The 18,218-nt window shown below is 51.4% G+C and overlaps 7 protein-coding genes across 7 annotated transcripts in view; 3 read left to right on the top strand and 4 right to left on the bottom strand.

The window, feature by feature from the left end:
- Nucleotides 1–1,834: 1,834 nt before the first annotated feature.
- SODALDRAFT_319980 (hypothetical protein) lies at nucleotides 1,835–3,918 on the bottom strand (the record flags this gene model as incomplete). Its single annotated transcript, XM_028609491.1, has 4 exons — nucleotides 1,835–3,198; nucleotides 3,232–3,660; nucleotides 3,787–3,857; nucleotides 3,896–3,918. 4 exons carry the CDS (start codon nucleotides 3,916–3,918, stop codon nucleotides 1,835–1,837), a joined length of 1,887 nt encoding a protein of 628 aa, XP_028471360.1.
- Nucleotides 3,919–5,591: 1,673 nt separating this feature from the next.
- On the top strand, nucleotides 5,592–7,093 carry SODALDRAFT_269150 (transcriptional regulator; the record flags this gene model as incomplete). The annotated part of the gene is made up of 2 exons (XM_028607643.1): nucleotides 5,592–5,812; nucleotides 5,917–7,093. 2 exons carry the CDS (start codon nucleotides 5,592–5,594, stop codon nucleotides 7,091–7,093), a joined length of 1,398 nt encoding a protein of 465 aa, XP_028471359.1.
- A 279-nt stretch (nucleotides 7,094–7,372) lies between these two features.
- On the bottom strand, nucleotides 7,373–8,797 carry SODALDRAFT_355766 (hypothetical protein; the record flags this gene model as incomplete). Its single annotated transcript, XM_028613855.1, has 1 exon — nucleotides 7,373–8,797. One exon carries the CDS (start codon nucleotides 8,795–8,797, stop codon nucleotides 7,373–7,375), a length of 1,425 nt encoding a protein of 474 aa, XP_028471358.1.
- Nucleotides 8,798–9,253: 456 nt separating this feature from the next.
- SODALDRAFT_305660 (ubiquitin fusion degradation protein) lies at nucleotides 9,254–10,726 on the top strand (the record flags this gene model as incomplete). Its single annotated transcript, XM_028609015.1, has 3 exons — nucleotides 9,254–9,450; nucleotides 9,507–9,812; nucleotides 9,893–10,726. The coding sequence occupies exons 1-3, from the start codon at nucleotides 9,448–9,450 to the stop codon at nucleotides 10,724–10,726; spliced, it is 1,143 nt and encodes a 380-aa protein (XP_028471357.1). The 5' UTR covers nucleotides 9,254–9,447.
- A 3,291-nt stretch (nucleotides 10,727–14,017) lies between these two features.
- Nucleotides 14,018–14,575, bottom strand: SODALDRAFT_319975 (hypothetical protein; the record flags this gene model as incomplete). The annotated part of the gene is made up of 3 exons (XM_028609490.1): nucleotides 14,018–14,057; nucleotides 14,108–14,317; nucleotides 14,415–14,575. The coding sequence occupies 3 exons, from the start codon at nucleotides 14,573–14,575 to the stop codon at nucleotides 14,018–14,020; spliced, it is 411 nt and encodes a 136-aa protein (XP_028471356.1).
- A 1,521-nt stretch (nucleotides 14,576–16,096) lies between these two features.
- On the bottom strand, nucleotides 16,097–17,374 carry SODALDRAFT_375712 (hypothetical protein; the record flags this gene model as incomplete). The annotated part of the gene is made up of 1 exon (XM_028614764.1): nucleotides 16,097–17,374. The coding sequence occupies exon 1, from the start codon at nucleotides 17,348–17,350 to the stop codon at nucleotides 16,097–16,099; it is 1,254 nt and encodes a 417-aa protein (XP_028471355.1). The 5' UTR covers nucleotides 17,351–17,374.
- Nucleotides 17,375–17,743: 369 nt separating this feature from the next.
- The window catches only part of SODALDRAFT_355761 (hypothetical protein), a gene marked incomplete at both ends in the record, with an annotated part of 1,204 nt that continues 729 nt past the window's right edge, over nucleotides 17,744–18,218 (top strand). Inside the window, 3 exons of the mRNA XM_028613854.1 lie at nucleotides 17,744–17,800; nucleotides 17,942–17,973; nucleotides 18,050–18,133. Of these exons, the coding sequence (XP_028471354.1) occupies nucleotides 17,744–17,800; nucleotides 17,942–17,973; nucleotides 18,050–18,133 (173 nt within the window). The remainder of the gene's footprint in view (nucleotides 17,801–17,941; nucleotides 17,974–18,049; nucleotides 18,134–18,218) is intronic.

Here is an 18,218-nt window from a genome sequence, read left to right as displayed (position 1 = left end):
CGCTGGATTCTCCGGCGTTGCCCACCTTGACAACAGGGGGACAGGACGAGAGGGTGATGAGGCGATGGGATGCGACAGGGAGAGAAGTGCGATGGGACGCGACGCCAGCGGAGAGCAAGCCGGGAGCACACGACGGTTCGACGGGCACTCGCCGAGTTCTTCTCGACGTGAAGAGCAGGAAATGTCGCGTAAAATGTGTGCACGACTTGGCGCCGCAGTCGAGCGTCGTCGTTTGGTTCGGCTTCGTCAACTTGGTGGTTGATCGGTTTGCTCGCGACAAAGAGAGAAAGGAAAACAATCGGAAGGCAAAAAAAAAAAAAAAAAAAGGTTTATTGGGCACGACGAGTAAATGATATAGCCGTTTTCGTGGAGGTATAAAGTTTTAAAATCTCGATATTTAGAGTGTCTACCTCCCAAACTAAGGTAGTGAGGAGTTGTTGATAAACGAAGGTTTGGTACTATCGACGTTGTCGTCTGCGGCGGTGGCGGTTGAGGGGGAAGACAACACGCGAATGTGTAGATGGGGGCGTGCTGGCGGTCTGCGTTGTTTGCTCGGAATCGCAAAAGTCGAAGAATAAGCAAGCCCTGGCTGATAGATGGATAGCTAGGTGGGAATTGGTATGTGAAGTGTAAGGTAGTGAGTGCTATTGTGCCGGGCAGGGTCGTGCGGGTCTTGAAGTGCATGCAGCAGGTAATGAAGTTGAATCACAACCACTACGCATCTCCGCCGCACGGTCCGGTGTTGGGTGAGCCTGGTGCTATCCCGAGAAGGCGCTCGCTAGACGATTTGCCTAGACCCGAATGGATGACCCGGTGGGTGGATGGGTCAGTGACGGGGCGCGACACTGGAGATGCCAGGGAGAACGGAGAATATTACTGGACGGATCTGCTATGATCCACAGGGCCACAGAGCATGTCATGTCATGCGTTGGCAGTGTAGGTAGCTGCGATGATTGTCTTCGAAGCTTCGAAGATGGCGAGCAGACACCAGAGAACGTCTGTTAAATCCGCTAATGTTGGGAAAGAACGCACAGTAGCTTAGAGAAGTGTCTGGATACAGATTGGGTTGTAGAGATAAAAGTGAAGGTGATTGAAATGGTCCGGAGTATGCATCCTCTCATCAAGAGAAGTAGGAGGATACTGTGATTCTCGATATGGGACTGTGATGGGACGAAGAAAAGTCGACGACGGACGAGACTTGGGCCCTGTGGTTCCAATCACCCCGCCTGTTGATTACCTTCCAGGTTAGTACTAAGGCAGTAGAAATCTAACGTACTGTACCTAAGGTAAGGTACCTGAGGATAGCAAGACCGAAGGCACGTATAAGGTACCTATACGTACTGGCGTATCTTATAGTTTAACGATCCTCCTAAACCGCGATTTAGGGGAGGAGGTTTAAGTCTTTATTATGTTATTATACCTTAGAAAAAATTACGATATTATTACTTTTATAAAAAATAGACTCTCCTATACTAAGAATAGATATTTAAATATTCTATACTAGTTAACTTTCTATAATACTAAGCTTAAGAATATTTTTACTTAATTTAAAATAAATAGAAAAATTAGAATATATTTAAGTATATAGTATATACGACTTTTAATCGTATAAGTTTAAAGCTCTGTATCCTAATTCTCTAAAATAAAACCTCTTTTAATAGACTCTACTTAGTACTTATTATATTATTGATTTATTTAATTACCCTTAGTAAGGTATATTATTATTTATACTCGTATACGCCTTATAGGCTTTAACGTTGGTCGATAGTATTTATAAGAGCCATATTATACACAACTCTCCCAAGGAATATATAGTAGAGTCCCCTTTTATCTTCTACTTCTCTCCCTCCAAACTATCAAGCGCGTCTATCTTCCGCTTTTTGGCTGTATGTTCCGCGTTCTGAGAGTTGATATCCTTAAGCGTTCTCTCTAGAACGGATACCCGCGCTTGAAGAGCCTCTAGCATTTTAACGACCGGCCGGTGGGGCTGCGTATGGTCCATGATCTGTTTCATTAGATCCTCCGTCGTAAGGTTGCTATATTTGCCCTCTAGCGTGTTAAGCGCCTGCCGCATAGAAGCCTGTGTGTGCTCGTAGGTGCTGCGCGCCACGTCGTTCTCTTGCATCCTTCGCCCCAGCCATTCGACCTTTCCTAGCAGATTATGCTTCTCCTGCTCCTCCCGGTTCGAACATTCTGCCGCTTTCTGGGCTTCTTCTACGGCCTGGATTCGCGCCGATAGCTTCTGTATGGCTTCCTCGGTTGATGCCGTAACCTTGGCCATTCGGGCCTGAGAAATGTACGTCTCGTCCTGGGCCTTGCGTTGCTCTTGGAGAGATCGTATCTCCTCACGCACCGCAGCGAGTTCAGATGCAGTAGATATAGACGGAGACGAAGTAGATACAATAAGAGCGGGCTTGGACGTGGGTGCGGGCGGGGGCGTGGGCGTGGGCGTGCCATGTCGTTGTTGAGCAGCTCGAGCCGCCCGAGCCGCCTCCAGCGCTTGAATCCGGGCTTCTTCGCTATTCCAGCTCGCGTCTGGCTTGCTCCCATCCGGTGCACTTCCGCCCTCGCAAGTCGTCGGCTTTCCGGGTTCTGTCTTGTGGAGGCCACCATCGCTTTCCAGTGGGTGGAGGCGCTCTTTCATTTTGTTAATATGTTCTTGCATTTCGTTCATTTTCCGCCCAATCGTTGAGGCAATGTTCCTCTGCGACGATTGAAACCTTTCAGTAGCCTCCCGCAGCTGCCCTCTGGTGACCATTTCAGACCGTAGTGAGTTGACGTCGGCCATGATTCTCTCCTGTGCCTCACTTGCCTGGTCAACTGATGTCAGGTTGGTCTCCATTTCAGCCCGCAGCGTATCAAGCTCTTGTTGGACCTGGGGCAGCTTCAAGGTGAAATCATGACAGGCGGCCTGCACAAAGTCGGGATCAAGCTCAGTAAGCGATGTCTCAATGTACTCCACCCTGCCTGCAAGCCTGGTGAGCTGCTCCGTCTGCATATGCGCGTCGGCTCCAGAGTATTTCGAGCCTCCCATTTGGATGTTCCTCGTTTCAGCTCTCAAATCTTTGATGTTCTTGTCAAGTTCAGAGTGTCCCTCAGTCAAAGCATCCACAGTTTGTTGGATGGTACTGAAATCTTCATTTACTCGAGACTTCAGCGTCTCGTTCTCTTGTTTGAGAAACCGAATCTCGTCCGTCGCTTCGGTGAGTTGGTTTTCTAGCTGGGACATACGGTTGACAAGAGCTTCGAGTTTTAGAGTCACGGAGGTATCGTGTGCGCTGGTGTGACCACTCTTCAGCGCCTTGGAAGCGGCATTCGAGCAGAACTGCTGGAGAGTCGAGGCGAATGATTGCATGTTCGAATTCAGCCGATCCGAGTTGAGGTCCAGCTCCTTCTTTATGTCTTGGGCTCTTTGCTGCAATTCCTCCGCCTGGCGGTTGTGCATGTCACGGACGGAAGGGAAATCCAGAAATTTCGACTCAGTCTTCTCGCGCTCGCGCTTCAATCGCCCCATTTCCTGATCTACAACATCCTTCTTCCTCTTCAGAGCGACTCGCGCCGTGAGCAAACTGACTGCGGGGCGTAGTCCCTCGTTGAATTTCATCGTGTTATTGTCGAGCGAGCTCTTGGTCGACGATTTCGTGTTACTCGCACTGGGTGCTGTCGATGAGCGTTGTAGCGCTGGTCAGAATTTTCGGTCAGTTAGACGCTTCTTCGCCCTCTTACTTAACACCCCCGCGCCCCCTCCCCCCGCGATATGTCTAGGTATGCAGGAAGTGTTCTTACCTTGCGGTGGATCCAACGTCCGGCTGTTCGGAGCTCTAGCCGGGTGATTTTGGTCATCGGAAGAGGGCCGTCTGTGTGGTGGTAGGCGGTCAGGGTTGGTGTTCCTTACTCGATCGTCTCGATTCCGGTCATCGTCATTCTCTCTTTCCCCATCCCGTCGATTGTAGAAATCAAACTGGGAGGAGCGGCGGCGTTCCGTCTCTGGCCTTCTGTTGGACATGATGCGCAAAGCTTGAAATGGACACTCGGACGAGGCAGACTTTAAATCAGCTGGATTGCAGCGGAGCTATCGGTTTCGCTCAGAACGTTACTTTACACGTCGTCGACGCGTTTCGCAGTCTGGTCGAGAGACACGACAATGGAGGAGGTACGATGGAGGAATTTTGAAGGAAAACGCGGTTGAGGGGGAAGGAAGTAGGGGTATCTAAGAAGCCAAAATAAGCAAATAACAAACGGAAGTCGTATAGACCAAACAGGGTAGGAGCCGGAGATGTTCAATCTGTGATTATGAGCACCATGGCAACTCGGTCAAGGTTGCGGACAGCAGCCAGCTCGGACGACCTAGTTATCGCCCGTATGGGCATGCTTAAGATAGCGGAGCTGACTATAGGCAAACTGAACGAGTCTCAATGCACTGTGTGAAGTCCAGAGAAGCTTATTGTGCGTATAAGGAGGCGGTGGAGGGATAAATGAAACAAACAAAGAGGAAAGGAGGAGTATTCAAATTTAGTCGCGTGTGGGTGGTGATAAAGAAGGGTGCAAAAAGAGCTTGACAGCCCAGGGTCCTCTGCAGGTTGCCGATTAGCACCCAGGTTCTCCGTACTAAGGTAGGTACATAATTGCGAGTACTTCTTGGTTTGGTAAGGAAGGTAAGGTGAGGTATATTATTTTGTACGCCATAGCACAGCGCACCTAAGGTAAGGTACGGACTGAATATCATGCTTCCTATTAGGGGTTTATTGTCCAGAGCCCGATGACTGGTCAGACTGTCGTACGACTTGCACCTTTATGTAGACAGCTATACCTCTGACTTGGCTCGGGTCAGAGTAAAATTATGTGCTCGAGCTCTGATCTAACCCCCCCCCTTCTCCCCCCCCCCTTCCGGCGTAGGTAGGTAAGGTAAGTATAGCCGACTTTAAATGTATCCCTGGATGGGACTCGTGTGCCCAGTTAAAGATTTTGAATGCAAATGCGCTCTTCTACGTACATCATGGTGGCAGTTTCACATTTAGAGGATGCAATCACTGACTTCCCAGGCGGCGCTGAAGTCTGTGTAAAGCAAAATCGTGCGAGCTTTTTGGCGCTGTGTTGAACTGTAATCTCAGTATAATAGCCAACAGACTCTGGCGGCACAATTAAACCGTACAATAGGTGCCTCCCTCCAAACCTTAGTATATATGACCAGAATAGTGTGCCCATACAAAGTTTATCGTCTTTCTGTATCTAACGTTGTAATGACGTGCGGTGTCAGGACTGATTGTCCACGTGTAAGGCAGGGGGTACGGACAGTGCTGGAGGTACGTACCGACAAGGTACTGACACCAGCCCAGACTCCACTCATTTTTTCTATCACGTCTTTCCGCCGAGTTCTTTAATTCGAAGGAGCTCCTACATCATCAATCAGCCTTTCCTGCCCCACGATCAAGCTCAACCATTATCCCTTGGAACCATCAGTATCAGTCACTACGGTACGGAAAATCAAGACACATTACCTACTAAGATGGCTGCAGTAAGTCTACCTTGTGAAAACCCGTAAGCTGCGGTCACCCCATTGAGCTCACGCATTGCCACTTTGTTAGCCTGTAATGACGGTTTCCGAATCGAAAGAGCTCCGGGGGCTCAATCTCATCGCCGCGCATTCCCATATCCGAGGTCTTGGAGTAGATGGCACATCTCTCGAACCGCGCCCGTCGTCACAGGGCCTTGTAGGCCAGGAAAAGGCCAGGAAAGCGGCCGCTGTGATTCTACAAATGATCAGGGAAGGCAAAATCGCTGGTCGCGCAGTTCTCATTGCTGGGCCTCCTAGGTAAATACACACCGACTACGCATTGCCTGTCTTCATACATCAGAGCTCCCACTTTAGGCTTCCTTTTTTATTGTCTTCAGCTGACACAAGCATGTCATGTGAAGCACCGGCAAAACCGCGATTGCTATGGGTATGGCCCAGTCCCTGGGCCCCGACGTCCCCTTTACCAGCCTCGCCGCTTCGGAAATCTTTTCTCTCGAAATGTCCAAGACGGAAGCCCTGACCCAAGCGTTCCGGAAATCCATCGGTGTGCGCATCAAGGAGGAGAGTGAGATCATGGAGGGCGAGGTGGTGGAGATCCAGATCGACCGCAGCGCTACTGGCGGCGCCAAACAGGGCAAGCTTACCATCAAGACCACCGACATGGAGGCCGTGTATGATATGGGCACGAAGATGATTGATGCCATGACCAAGGAGCGTGTCATGGCCGGAGACATCATTTCCATCGACAAGTCGTCTGGAAAGATCACAAAGCTGGGCCGTTCATACGCTCGCTCCCGTGACTACGACGCCATGGGCGTTGACACCAAATTCCTCCAGTGCCCGGACGGCGAATTGCAAAAGAGGAAAGAAATCGTCCACACCGTTTCCCTGCACGAGATTGACGTCATCAACTCGAGAACGCAGGGGTTCCTGGCCCTCTTTTCCGGCGACACGGGCGAAATTCGGAGCGAAATCAGAGACCAGATCAATACCAAGGTGGGCGAGTGGAAGGAGGAGGGCAAGGCCGAGATTGTGCCCGGCGTTCTATTCATTGATGAGGTTCATATGCTCGACATCGAGTCATTCTCGTACATCAACCGCGCTCTCGAGGACGACCTTGCTCCTATCGTCATCATGGCAAGCAACAGGGGCCACTCCCGCATTCGTGGCACAGATTACCGAAGCCCCCACGGGCTCCCCCTCGACTTCTTGGACCGGGTTGTCATCATCCATACCCACCCATACTCCTCGGATCAGATTCAACAGATCCTCACCATCCGGGCACAGGAGGAAGAGGTCGATGTGTCCCCCGATGCCATGGCCCTATTGACCAAGATTGGCCAGGAGGCCGGTCTCCGCTACGCGAGCAACTTGATCACCACGTCGCAGCTCATCTCGGCCAAACGGAAGGCCAAGGAAGTCGGTGTCGCGGACGTGCAACGCAGTTTCCAGTTGTTCTACGACCCTACCCGCAGCGTCAAGTTCGTCAGCGAGTCTGAAAAGAGGTTGATAGGTAACGACGGCGCCGTCGATTTCACTGTGACCAACGGCCACGGCGAGGCGATGGATGTGAGCTGAAAGTGTTCCTTGGACTTGGTCTGGTTTTGGCGTTTGGGGGTATTGAAATAGGCGTGGACTGGTACGCAGGGATAGGAATAGAGACCTGCACTGTAGGATCATGAAAATTAGGTAGAGACGGTGAACGTCACAAGCAACGCTTGTTGCCAATTTCTCCTGTAGCGTTTGGATCGGGATGCCGTCTTCCCTTCTTCCCCGGCCCCCCCTTTTCTCCATTGTTAACTTTGGTTTGATCATTTTTTTCTTTGGTGATCACAAGTAGTTGTGCATTCAAAAGTTTCAATCGAAATTTCCGATGCGGGTCCAGGCGCCTTCGTCGCCGGCAGCTCGAAACTCGACGCCCTCTCCAAAGTAGCCAGCATCTTGCCAGGCCTTCATCGTGGCTGTATCGAAAGGCCCTTGCTTCTCGGCGGTGTCTCGGCCGTCCGTCCAGCGAAACTCCCACATCGTGGTGGCAGCGGCCGACCCGCCATCTTCTGCCGCCTCGCTCTTCTCCTGTCGCGGTTCTGACCACTCCTCGCCTGATTCGCGTTGCCACTCTCGAATGAGCAGCTCCCTCTCCTGGTCATAGATCTCGGCATGGTCTCGGCTCAGCAGCTTGTCCGCGGCGTCGGTGATGATGTCAATGGCCTCCTTGATCCTGGCTTGTTCGGCGTCTGTTTGCGGCGGCTGCTGCTCTTGGTCGACGTCCATGCTCTCCGCGCCCTTAGCCTGCTTCTTGAGCTTCCATTTGGGGACCTTCTTTTGCTTTGCCTTCCCTTTGCCCAGCCTTGCCAACGCCTCGAGCGGTGTCTCGGTCTTCTCGAGCCGCAGGATGAGAGTACGCAGCAGATCCGTCGTGACAAGCGAGTCGTCGGCCATACGGGCGCGTCGCGCCTCGGCCTCGCGCCGCTCGTGGGCCTCAGCGGCTTTCTTCATCTCTTTCTTGCTGACGCCTTCGAGCCAGCGGTCGTGCACGGCGTCCGGATCAACAGCTTTCCGGATGTAGTTCCCGTTGGCATCGAAGCGGCCCTCCTCCTGCTCGGCCTTCATATTGAAAGCCTCCACCTTGGGAGCGTTGCGCTTCAAGCCGCCCAGTCCCACCTCCTCGTCTATGCCTTCCTCTTGTATGGCCAGTGCAAGGTCTTGCTCATCATCGCTACTTTCTGCGTCGTCCAGACTTATTTGTCCTCCGCTTTTGCTCTCCATTTCTTGGCCTTGAATGAGTTCGTCTTCGAGAAATCGGACTTCCTTGCGCTTCTTCCGTGCTGCGAGCGAGTCCTCCTCCTGAGGAGTTGTGCGTTGTTCGCCTTCGTCCTTCTCCCCAGCGAACATGTCGTCGTCTTCGTCGTCATCCTCGTTGACTGTGCCGCCTTTTCCGTTCGCACCACGGCCGGTTGCGTCATAGTTGTCAAGTTGTTCTAGGATGTTCGGATCTCCCTTGCCCTTTGACCGCTGTTCGGCGCGTTCGTGGAAGGTCTCGACGTCCGAGTCGCTGTCGTAGCCATCGAGATTGACAGCTCCTCGCTTGGTGGCGGCACCAGTGCCAATAACGTCGGCATCTAAGATTTCGTCCTCTTCCCGTGCATCGGGGGCCAGGGCTGAAGGGTTGCGAATGTCGAATTTGGCTTTCTTAGAATCGCGGTCATCATCATCGAGGTGGTGGGTGCGAGCAAAGTTCTCGCCTGCGCGCTTGGGTCGCGCTGCTGAAAGCCGCGATGCCATGGGCTAAAGTATTTTCCTTTGAAGATCCGGTTAAAAGTCAAAGATTTGTTTTGTCTTGAACAGAGAGGCTGGCTTGTTTGGAGATGTGGAAGCTTCGGAGGTGATGCAGCACAAGGTATCCATGCATAGCTTATATTTAGACATCGAAATTGCTTCACTGTCATGTAGGCCCCCTCTTGGGGGGTGGGGCATTCAACGTTCCAGCAGGTACAGGTACTTTCATTGTGATCTCAGTACTCTGCATTCCACTGCACACAGTGGAACCTTCGCGAGTCAAACGGTGACATAATGTACACAGACAGCCAGACAGCGTACTGTACCCGGCACCACGTCACCTTGATGCATAATTAGGAAAAGCTGGGGCAGTCTTTCGTCATCCTATCGAACCACAACAGTGAAGCTGCCACCGCTCTCTTGCTCAAAAGGTCCACCTCTCCACCTCTCCACCTCTCCACCTGTCAATGTTGACTACTTCCAAGTCCCTCCAGAAACCTCCAGTTGGTTATGCTGGCTCTTCACCACTGGAAACCACTACACGTGTGATACGCAAAGCCGTTTTGACCCTCTTCTTTCCTCTGCACGAGTAGCTCCAGTCAATACCTCTCATTGCAGCTGCCGATACACCGACGACGTCGGATTAGCTAGCCATCATGGTACGGGCCCTTGCCCTGCTCGTCTCTTGGGCGCTTGCTGACTCGGGATTTCCCAGTTCCGCTTCGACCCCAGTGAAGGCGACATGTATCAGTTCGCCCGAGGCGGCCGGAGGCCCGTCGTCCAGCGCTTCGACGAATACTACCGATGCTATCCTATGGCTTTTGCCCCGGGCCCCGAGCGACCTGAGCTCAACTACGGCTCCAAGATCTTTCTCCCTCCATCGGCTCTAGACAAGGTCTCAAAGCTGCACGTGCAGTGGCCGCTGCTCATGGAAATCATAAATGGCGAAAAGGGGAAGCACTCACATGCTGGCGTGCTAGAATTTGTTGCTGAGGAGGGAAAAGCTTACCTGCCACACTGGGTGCGTGATACGGACATCTTCCCGGGCTCCTTTCCTACCGGTTGCAATCGTTCTCGGCACCCGTCGCTGACAGGATCGAGCAGATGATGCAAACCTTAGGTCTCGATGTTGGCGACCTCATCCAGGTCAAGACCACGTCTCTCGAGCTCGCCCGACATGTGAAGCTTCAGCCGCAATCTGTCAACTTCCTTGACATCAGCGACCCCAAGGCCGTGCTAGAGAAAGCGTTCAGGAACTTTGCCACGTTGACCAAGGGAGACGTCTTCAACTTCGAATACAATGACGAGATCTACGACGTAGCCGTGTTGGAAGTCAAACCCGAAACGGAGAAGATGGGTGTCAGCATGATTGAGACGGACGTCGAAGTCGACTTTGGCCCGCCGGTAGGCTATGTCGAGCCAGAACGGCAACCTCGTGGTAGCGGCACCAGCACGCCGCGGAGCGGTCGCGGCAACCTTCCAGCGGGCGGCTTGCTTCACAACCAGGGGACCATGGCGCAGTCCATCAACTATACTGCCATAGCACCATCAGCAACGACATCCATCTCCAACTTCTACGGAGAGGGCCAGCGGCTTAAGCCTCAGAAGGGAAGTAAGACGGCCACGCCACAAGCCGCGACGCCCGTGTCGGGCGTCTCAGCCAACCCGCCTGCCTCAGTTCCGCTCCCGCGTAGGACCAACGGTCCCATGCCACTGCGCCTACCCCCGAACAAGCTTTTCTTAGGCTACGAGATCAAGCCGGTCAAGACTGCAGAGGACAAGGAGCGGGAGAAAGAGAACGCGAACCGTCCGCACTTTGCCGGGCAGGGTCAGACACTCCGCGGCGCTGTGAAGAGGAAAGGCGATTCGGAGAACAAGTCCCCAGCCCCCGGAAAGAAGAGCCCCAGCGAAGGACGAAGACTGGACGGCAAATGAAATCCAGACAATGTTCTGGGAGAGTGAGACAGGTAATTGGTGTTACTCGGTCATGAAACCCACGGCGTTGAGGGATTGGCTTTTGTATTAGGGGATAAGGGGTCAAATAGACACGGTCACACACCAACATTAGGTGCCGGCTTAGAATATGCCCAATGCTGGCTCATTATCCCCGCGCTCTGCGTGCCTTTCTCTCTAGGGTGGCGGCTTTAAGACCTGGTCTGCTGTATCCTCAGCTGACTTACCCTTTCCCCGACGCCGTGGTTTTCTTTTTCTTTACTGCAGCCCTTCCTAGTATCTCAGTCGTCTTGCCCAGCATTCAGTATACGTCATTTCATGCCTCCTTGGCAATTCATTGGAGGAGTTACGAGGTTTGATTTACGGGAGTCCCCAATGGGTTGAACGGTCACAGTTACCAAATTGGTTCTGCATGGCTTGGTATACCGTTTTGGGGGGTTGAATTCGGAGTGCTAGAAGCTCAAATCTAAGGGGAAGATATGCCGGTGGAAAGCAAATCCGTATACGGTCCTCGATGACGGAGGTGGTGGACCGTTCAGAGGTAGGGCAGAATGACGCTAACTCTTGTCTACTCCGTGACCAAGATCCATCCCGACGGCGACATAGAGCCCAACTTCTGAGTGCTCACCTTATTCCTTCGTCTGACCTCTGGAGACTCCGCCCTAAATCTCATATTTGAGATGCTTCGTCCTAGTCATGTACATCAGTTTGAAGTCCGTTTCATATGCCATCCCTGAAGTGATAACCCAGGGCTGACTCCTGAGAGCTTTTTTTGGGCGCACTTACTCTTCCGAGTCCGACTCGAGCTTGGTCACCTCTTTGGCAGACCCATGGGTGCGTCCCAGTTCTTTTGCGGCCGAGGTAGGAGCGTCAATGGTACCGTCGGTGTCAGGGCTGTCGTTTCTCGTCGTCTTGAGCTTCTTCACGCGTTTAGCTCGGGGAGCTTTCTTTGGACCGCTGTCCGAGGCGTGGTTGTCGTCGCCCGAATCCATAGCGGCCGCGGTCGTCTCCTTTCTAGCGTTCTTATTGCCGCTGCCGGCAGCACGTCCGCGCTTGCGGACAGGGGAACTCTGGGGGAGATCCGCGTCGGCGCGCCACTGCTTCATAATCTTCTTGGTCCAACGCTGACTAGTGGTAGAAAGAAGGATTAGCTCAGGCTGCGAGACGAGAAGGCAGTTTCGCTGTAACATGAGACTCCAAACGAAAGAAAAGGAAAAAAAAAATAAGAAGAAGAAAAAAAGAAAATAGCGGCCCTGGGGTTCTAAATGAGGGCCAGGTCTGCATAAAGGGCCCAACTTACCTCATGGCGCCTTGAGTAAAGGCATAGCCTTTCTGATCCATCATCTCTTTCACACGGGACCAGTCTATCTTCTTGCCCTCGGGGTACTCGCTGGTCAAGACAGCCAGGGCGACGTCCCGCTCAGCCTGAACGCTCCAGCCACTGCTTTCCTCACGAGCAGTTGGAGCCATCTCGCTAGACGATTCGGAAAGTTCTGTTATGTTTTGTCAGAGTCGGAGACATTGTGATGAGGGTCCCCCACAAAGCATCGATAAAAACCGATAGAGAGCATGGAAACCAGACAGACATGAAGAAAAGGAAATCGGAAGGGATCCCGTCAGGGTTAAATGGGGAAACTAGGCTTAACACCGGCCACATTGATACTGTGGAAAGTGAGATAGTAGATTGCTAGGGCGCGAATGGTGGACTGGGGATGAGAAGACCGCTTCAGTAGACTGAAAGCGACAATCAAGTGATTCAGCTGAATGTTTTAACCGTCGAGCGATGAATGCAGTGTGTATAAGGATTGGAACCAACTCTTGAAAGGCATAGCATCTGCTCTGGTCACAAGAGAGGATATCACTTCCATACTCTTGGCCAGGCAAGAAGGAACTGGATATGCTTGGCCGTGGAGGGAGTCGGTTGTTCAATGGTAGAGAGGAAGTTGGATGCCATGAATTGGAAGAAGCAAACAGAATACTTGCCTGGAGGGGAGAACTACCGTAGAAGATGATATCAGGTGCCGAAGCCAACTTAGACTTGACTGCTGTGGTTGAGACTCGGGGTTGTGATGTCGGATGAGATGTTGGGGTGGAGGGATACATCTCGAGGTTCAGAGGGTCGGTATGGAAAGAACGCTCCGAAAGTAGCGCTCTCCTCCTGTTCATATAAAACTCAAGAGATAAGTGTGGTATGGAAGGTCCGCCGCAACTGGGGAATTTGAGCTGACGACTTGTTAGGACTCATGGGGTTATTAGACTTCACTTCTGGAAAGGGGTAGGGACAGTAATGACCTCGTACCTGTTATCCTTGCTGTTTCTATAACCTTTGAACTTTTACATAAAGCATTAATCTATGAAGACATGATACTCGGGACAAAATTTGGACCGGCGATATTGTGAATCAATGCATGCCTGTCTAGATTGTAACGTACACCTTAGGGGCCGGCTTGCTTGAACTCAGAGGCCTTGTCCACTTTTGACTTGGGCTTGCTTGCAAGCACAAGCCAAGTACCTATAAAGCAATATGAGATTGAGAATGTGGAACATATTCTGTTGTTACTTGTCTAACCTGTTTCAAAGACACTGGAAGCCTAATTAGGTGAACTAACTAAGCCTTGGTCTGAATACCAGAAGGTGTCGGAGACTCGGAGATGGTTTCGATGTATGCATAAACATTCGGAATCATACGGATGACGATATCAATGGAACCTTTGGCCGAGTCAATGGAATGCTTAAGGCCCCTAAATCATACCTACACTACCTAGACTTGTATGCTAGATTGTTCCGTTGCAGGTCTTTACACTAGATCATTATCACTCGGTGGAATATAGCCCGGGCCATGAGTGCAGTGGCCGTGGTATATTCAATATCAGAGAAACAGGCCATATGGGAACAAGGTATGTAAAAGACCAAGCAACGAGGAGCATGTCACTGGGAAGAAATCTAATGTCTTGAGAGACCCTGTTATTTCTCTTGTCATGATGTGATCACCCAAAAGTGTTTTGCAGCTTTGCTTGAGCCCTGTAGCTGAAATGTTCGTCCCCGTTCTGCTATGCTGCGAAGCATGGAGTCATCCTTGTCAGATGAGAAAGAAAAATGAAAGAAGCAAAGTATCTAGAGTGCTGTGACTGTCCTTCATGCCATACAATATCCGTCATCGCCATATTCCTTCCTGCGAATCCTCAAGTGGCTCTTGGCTCTTGATCAGCCCAACTAAGTGCAGCCAATTTCAGGAGGTTGAGGGTGTTGACGAATTGGAAATGACAGGACAGGTCAAACTTTGAACTTGCTGTCTTCGTCTTCATCGTCGCCCCTGGTTCGGTTAGAAGAGAGTGGCCTCAACGGCATCTCAGATTGACTCACATAAATGCCTGGGCCTTGTTTCGAGTTTTCTTCTTCAGCGGCGTTTCCATCTCCGACGAATCGTCGCCGTCCTCGGCCTTGAGTGCGGCCTTACGCTTCGAGGCAGGAGTAGATCCTTTACCTCCACGAGGCTTCTTGGCAGGGGTGGTAGGGGTGCTTTGCTCACTTCCACCATTGGCCATCTTTTTCTGAAGCTTGTTCAAGTGTTGCCTTGTCAGAGAGATAGGGGCTTCATGTTAGTGAGTGCTGCATTGGAACAAAAGCTGGCATAATGTTGAGCCATGGGGAATGTAAAAGGATGCATTACTGCACGGCATTTGGGGTGTAGTGGTAGCCCTTGGCTTCCACTTTGGCGACGATTTCATCCCATTGCTGCTTGGTTGGTTTGACCGTGTTGAGAACAGCAATAAGGAGATCTGAGCGTGCTTTGTCGTCCCAGACAGTAGTATTGGCGTTCTTTGGGGGCATCTTGGGTAAATTGCACTTTTGGAGTGTAGAATGGTAAAGAAAACAATATGAAGTGGGAAGACAATGAGGATTCTGTTAGGAAGGAGGTGGTGTGCAGCTTGGGAATATAAGGGCGGGATTGCCTCCAGAATAAAGAAGAAAACAAAGGCGGAGGGAGAGCAGGAGGCCGAAAGCCAGAGAAGCAACAAGTGAGAGGAAAGTGACCTACCGAAGTGCGGACTCTGTGAAGGTATATCCCTTCTCTGCAAGCTGGGCCATGATAGCTGCAATCTGAGTGCTGCTCAGTTTACCAGTTGAGAAAATGGCTAAAAGGATATCTTCGTGAACCTGGGCATTCCAGTTCATCGTCTGCCGACTAGATGCCATGTTGTTGGATTTTCTGATTCACTGATATGCCTGTATTTGTGCTTAGGTTCTTCTTTGCTTAGTGATAAGAAGAGATGGAGAGTAGAAAAGTAGAAGAACAGGTGAGTGAAGGATGACTGGAGAATTATAGAAGAACAGGTGAGTGTGACTGGAGAATCATAGGACCTAGAACAGTGGCTCTTGGGTTCTATTATGAAACAAGGAAGGGAGGCATCCGAATAAGAAAGGAAGAAGGAAGGAAGGAAGACTTAAAAGGCTTGACTCACTGTGCCTAGTTGGCTATTCGGGATAGTACGGAAATCCCGGAGGCATGATAGAAGCAATCTATCACAGTAGATGCCAGAGATGTCCAAGTACGGAAGAATAGAAAGGATTGTAGCTTATGCGGTGCTCAAAGTAAGGTAGCTATAGGATTTGAATTTCCTAACTCAGTATGCCAGACTTGGGATGACATGAAGCATACAGATGACAATTGCCTAAGATCATTATACTGCTCTTAGTTTAGGTGATCTAAACACCCTTGTATATCGATCTATGAATAATTGGGACACTGTCTAAATAAATGGTCGTCTATATGGCTCATATTTCAAGACAGAAGCATACTGGGCCTGCTATGCTGTATGTTGGAATATACCCGGGGATTGAACAGTGAACTCCAGAGTCAAGCTAAAGGTGTATATAAGACATCTATGAGATTTCTTGTAAGACATGTCAGGTCAGGTGTTTTCTGTACCATGAATAAAGATTGCAGGTGATAGACGCAGCAACACTTTGAGACTTCAACTACGGATAAAAGGATGTATCTCTGCTTCTGAAAATACTAGAGACGATGGGCGATTGATGATGGTAGAACAAAGGTGGCTGTTGCAGACATTGTTGAACACGACATAAAGATGAAAGTCGTCTCAACCGCTGAAACACTATGGGCATTTGCCATTGGCGCCTCAAGGTTCAGCCCCCTCACTATCACAAAAAGCCCATCCAAACGTTATCATTATAATCCCTCCCAATCATGTGCCATTGATACAGACGCAGAAAGTCAAAGCGGCATGATAGAGAACTCAGAATGCCAGGAGCCCAGTGTCCCTCTGTCTCTAAAAATAAGAATGGCGAGAAAATAGGTTTAGCATTGAAGCGATGATTCTGGCAAAAGTCTTATGCTCCCCCATAGTTAAATGGGTTCGCGTCAGATTCGCCTAGGTCGCCAGTGTGGTCTGCATCAGCCTGCGAGTACTCGGTTGGTGAGGGGTATGTCACAGCCGGCGAGTTGCCATGAGCCGCCAGTGCCAAGACGGCCTCGTCATCTAGAGAATGGTCCTCCGCCGGAGCCAGCTTCTGTCGTTTGGCGACATGTTGGTCTTCTTCTGGCTCTTCACTCGCGAGAGGCTGAGGAATGCCGTTATCGGGCGCGGGGCCTGGAGCGGTTTGGTGAGGAGGAGCATGAGACGATGCATCGGGCGACCTGTGGGGTACGACGGTGGGGCCATTGGTGGTGTCCCTGCCCGGCGGGTTAGTTGGGGCGGGTGCGGTGGCAGGCTCGGTCCTGTGCCCTGAGACGGACCCCAAGCCCGATCGTGGAATGTCGCTCGAGGACGCTTGGCGGATATTAGCACCCTGTGGGTTGTTTGGGCCTTGAGGCGGGACTAAGCTCTGGGCAGAGGTTGAATCTGGTGGGGGGTTTGAGCCCTGAAGAGTGGCTGAATCTTGAGAGGGGGTTGCGCTCTGGCCAGTGGTTGCATCTTGTGTAGTGGTTGAAACCTGGGGGGCGCTTAAATCCCGAGGGCACCTTGAGCCTTGAGAGACATTGGACCCCTGGCCCAAGTCCGGATTGGATATCTGGAGGATCGGCGGAGCACCGGATATCTGGGAGGGATGCAAGCCTTGGGGAGAGCGAAAGCCCTGGGGAGCGTGGAAGCCCTGAGGAGCGCCGGACACCTGGAAAGGGTTGGGACCCTGGGGAGTGTTTGTGACTTGGGTTCCGTTGGGGCCCCGAGGAATATTCGGCATCGTGCTAGGAAGTGGAAGTCTTGAAGGCAGAGCGGGAGAGTTTTGACTCGCCGGTTGCTGCTGTTTCTTAGGCCTCCCGCGGCCCGGGCCTGGGCGGCGGGTGATGGGGTTCTGAGTCGGATCGAGCCTTAACTGTTCAGCCAGACCAATGACCTCGGATCTCTGCTGAGAGCGACGAAGGCCCTGAAAATGTTGACTGTGTACTATTAGTTGGTACTCTCTTGAGATGCTTGTGGAGGATGAGATATCATCGCATGGAGAAGGAAATGCCTTGGGAGGACGCGCCCTCGCCCTACGATTCACACGCTGGGCTGTTGGGGCGTGACGATAAGACGGCCAGGGGCCGGTGAAGTGAGAAAGAAACGCGAACATGACATGAGTGGACATACCGACATCCTTCATTTGTGAAGCCGTACCCAAGGCATCTCAAATGGCTACCGATCGTCTTCCATTCCGAACCGCTAATGACACCTATGTTCTTGACGTTTAATATAGTAAAGAACAGGTCCTTATCGGCACGGTCATTCCAGTGTTTATTCATTGTGCGGAAGGGTAGCTCATGCTCGAAGGCGCGTGCGTCTTTCGAATACCAGGGGAGGGGACACAAGGCAGATGACAGATGGTAATAGTTAGTGCTTCTAACAAATTGAGCTGGAGCAATCAGAAAAATTGGTAGTGGGAAATGGTAAGAGTCTTGAACAGAGCGGGGGATCCAGATAAAGTTGGGGGCTGGGGACGGACCGATACTTGAAAGCGTCATAAGGGGCCTATACAAGGTCCGTGCGCACAATGTGGATGTTTGTCCCAGAAACCGATGTCGGCTCCGACATTTGCCTCAAGTTCAGGGGAGGAGTACGTACATAATATCCGGGGGTACGGCAGTGTATTCAGGCCAACCACGGATGGGTAAACAGCTCGGATGCTCTTCGGTAAGTCGCTCTTAAAAATGCTAACAACTGCGGATCCGAGCTTCCTGAGCTGGCATGACTCTAGTCTCCATCCTCCCTTTCGGAGATTTCGTCACTGTGTTCGACCGGTCATAAATTACCACCATTGGTACTGATGAACCCTTCCTTTTATCTTCTACTAGTGTGCGTGCAGAGGTGCCGCATGGGTTTCGGTGAAGCCAAGCTCGAAGAATGATGGCCACACCACACAGGGGCTTTGGGTATTAGCTGAACTCGGGTCTGGAATAGGTACATACATACAATCAGTTTACTTGACCGTCGTTGCGAAAGAGGACAATACTACCGATCTCGCGTTATTTGGG

The sequence above is a fragment of the Sodiomyces alkalinus genome, assembly GCF_003711515.1.
Source record: "Sodiomyces alkalinus F11 unplaced genomic scaffold SODALscaffold_1, whole genome shotgun sequence".
NCBI classification, from domain to species: domain Eukaryota; kingdom Fungi; phylum Ascomycota; class Sordariomycetes; order Glomerellales; family Plectosphaerellaceae; genus Sodiomyces; species Sodiomyces alkalinus.
The sequence above is the reverse complement of the archived record's forward strand: the minus strand, read 5'-3'. Positions and strand labels throughout refer to the sequence as shown.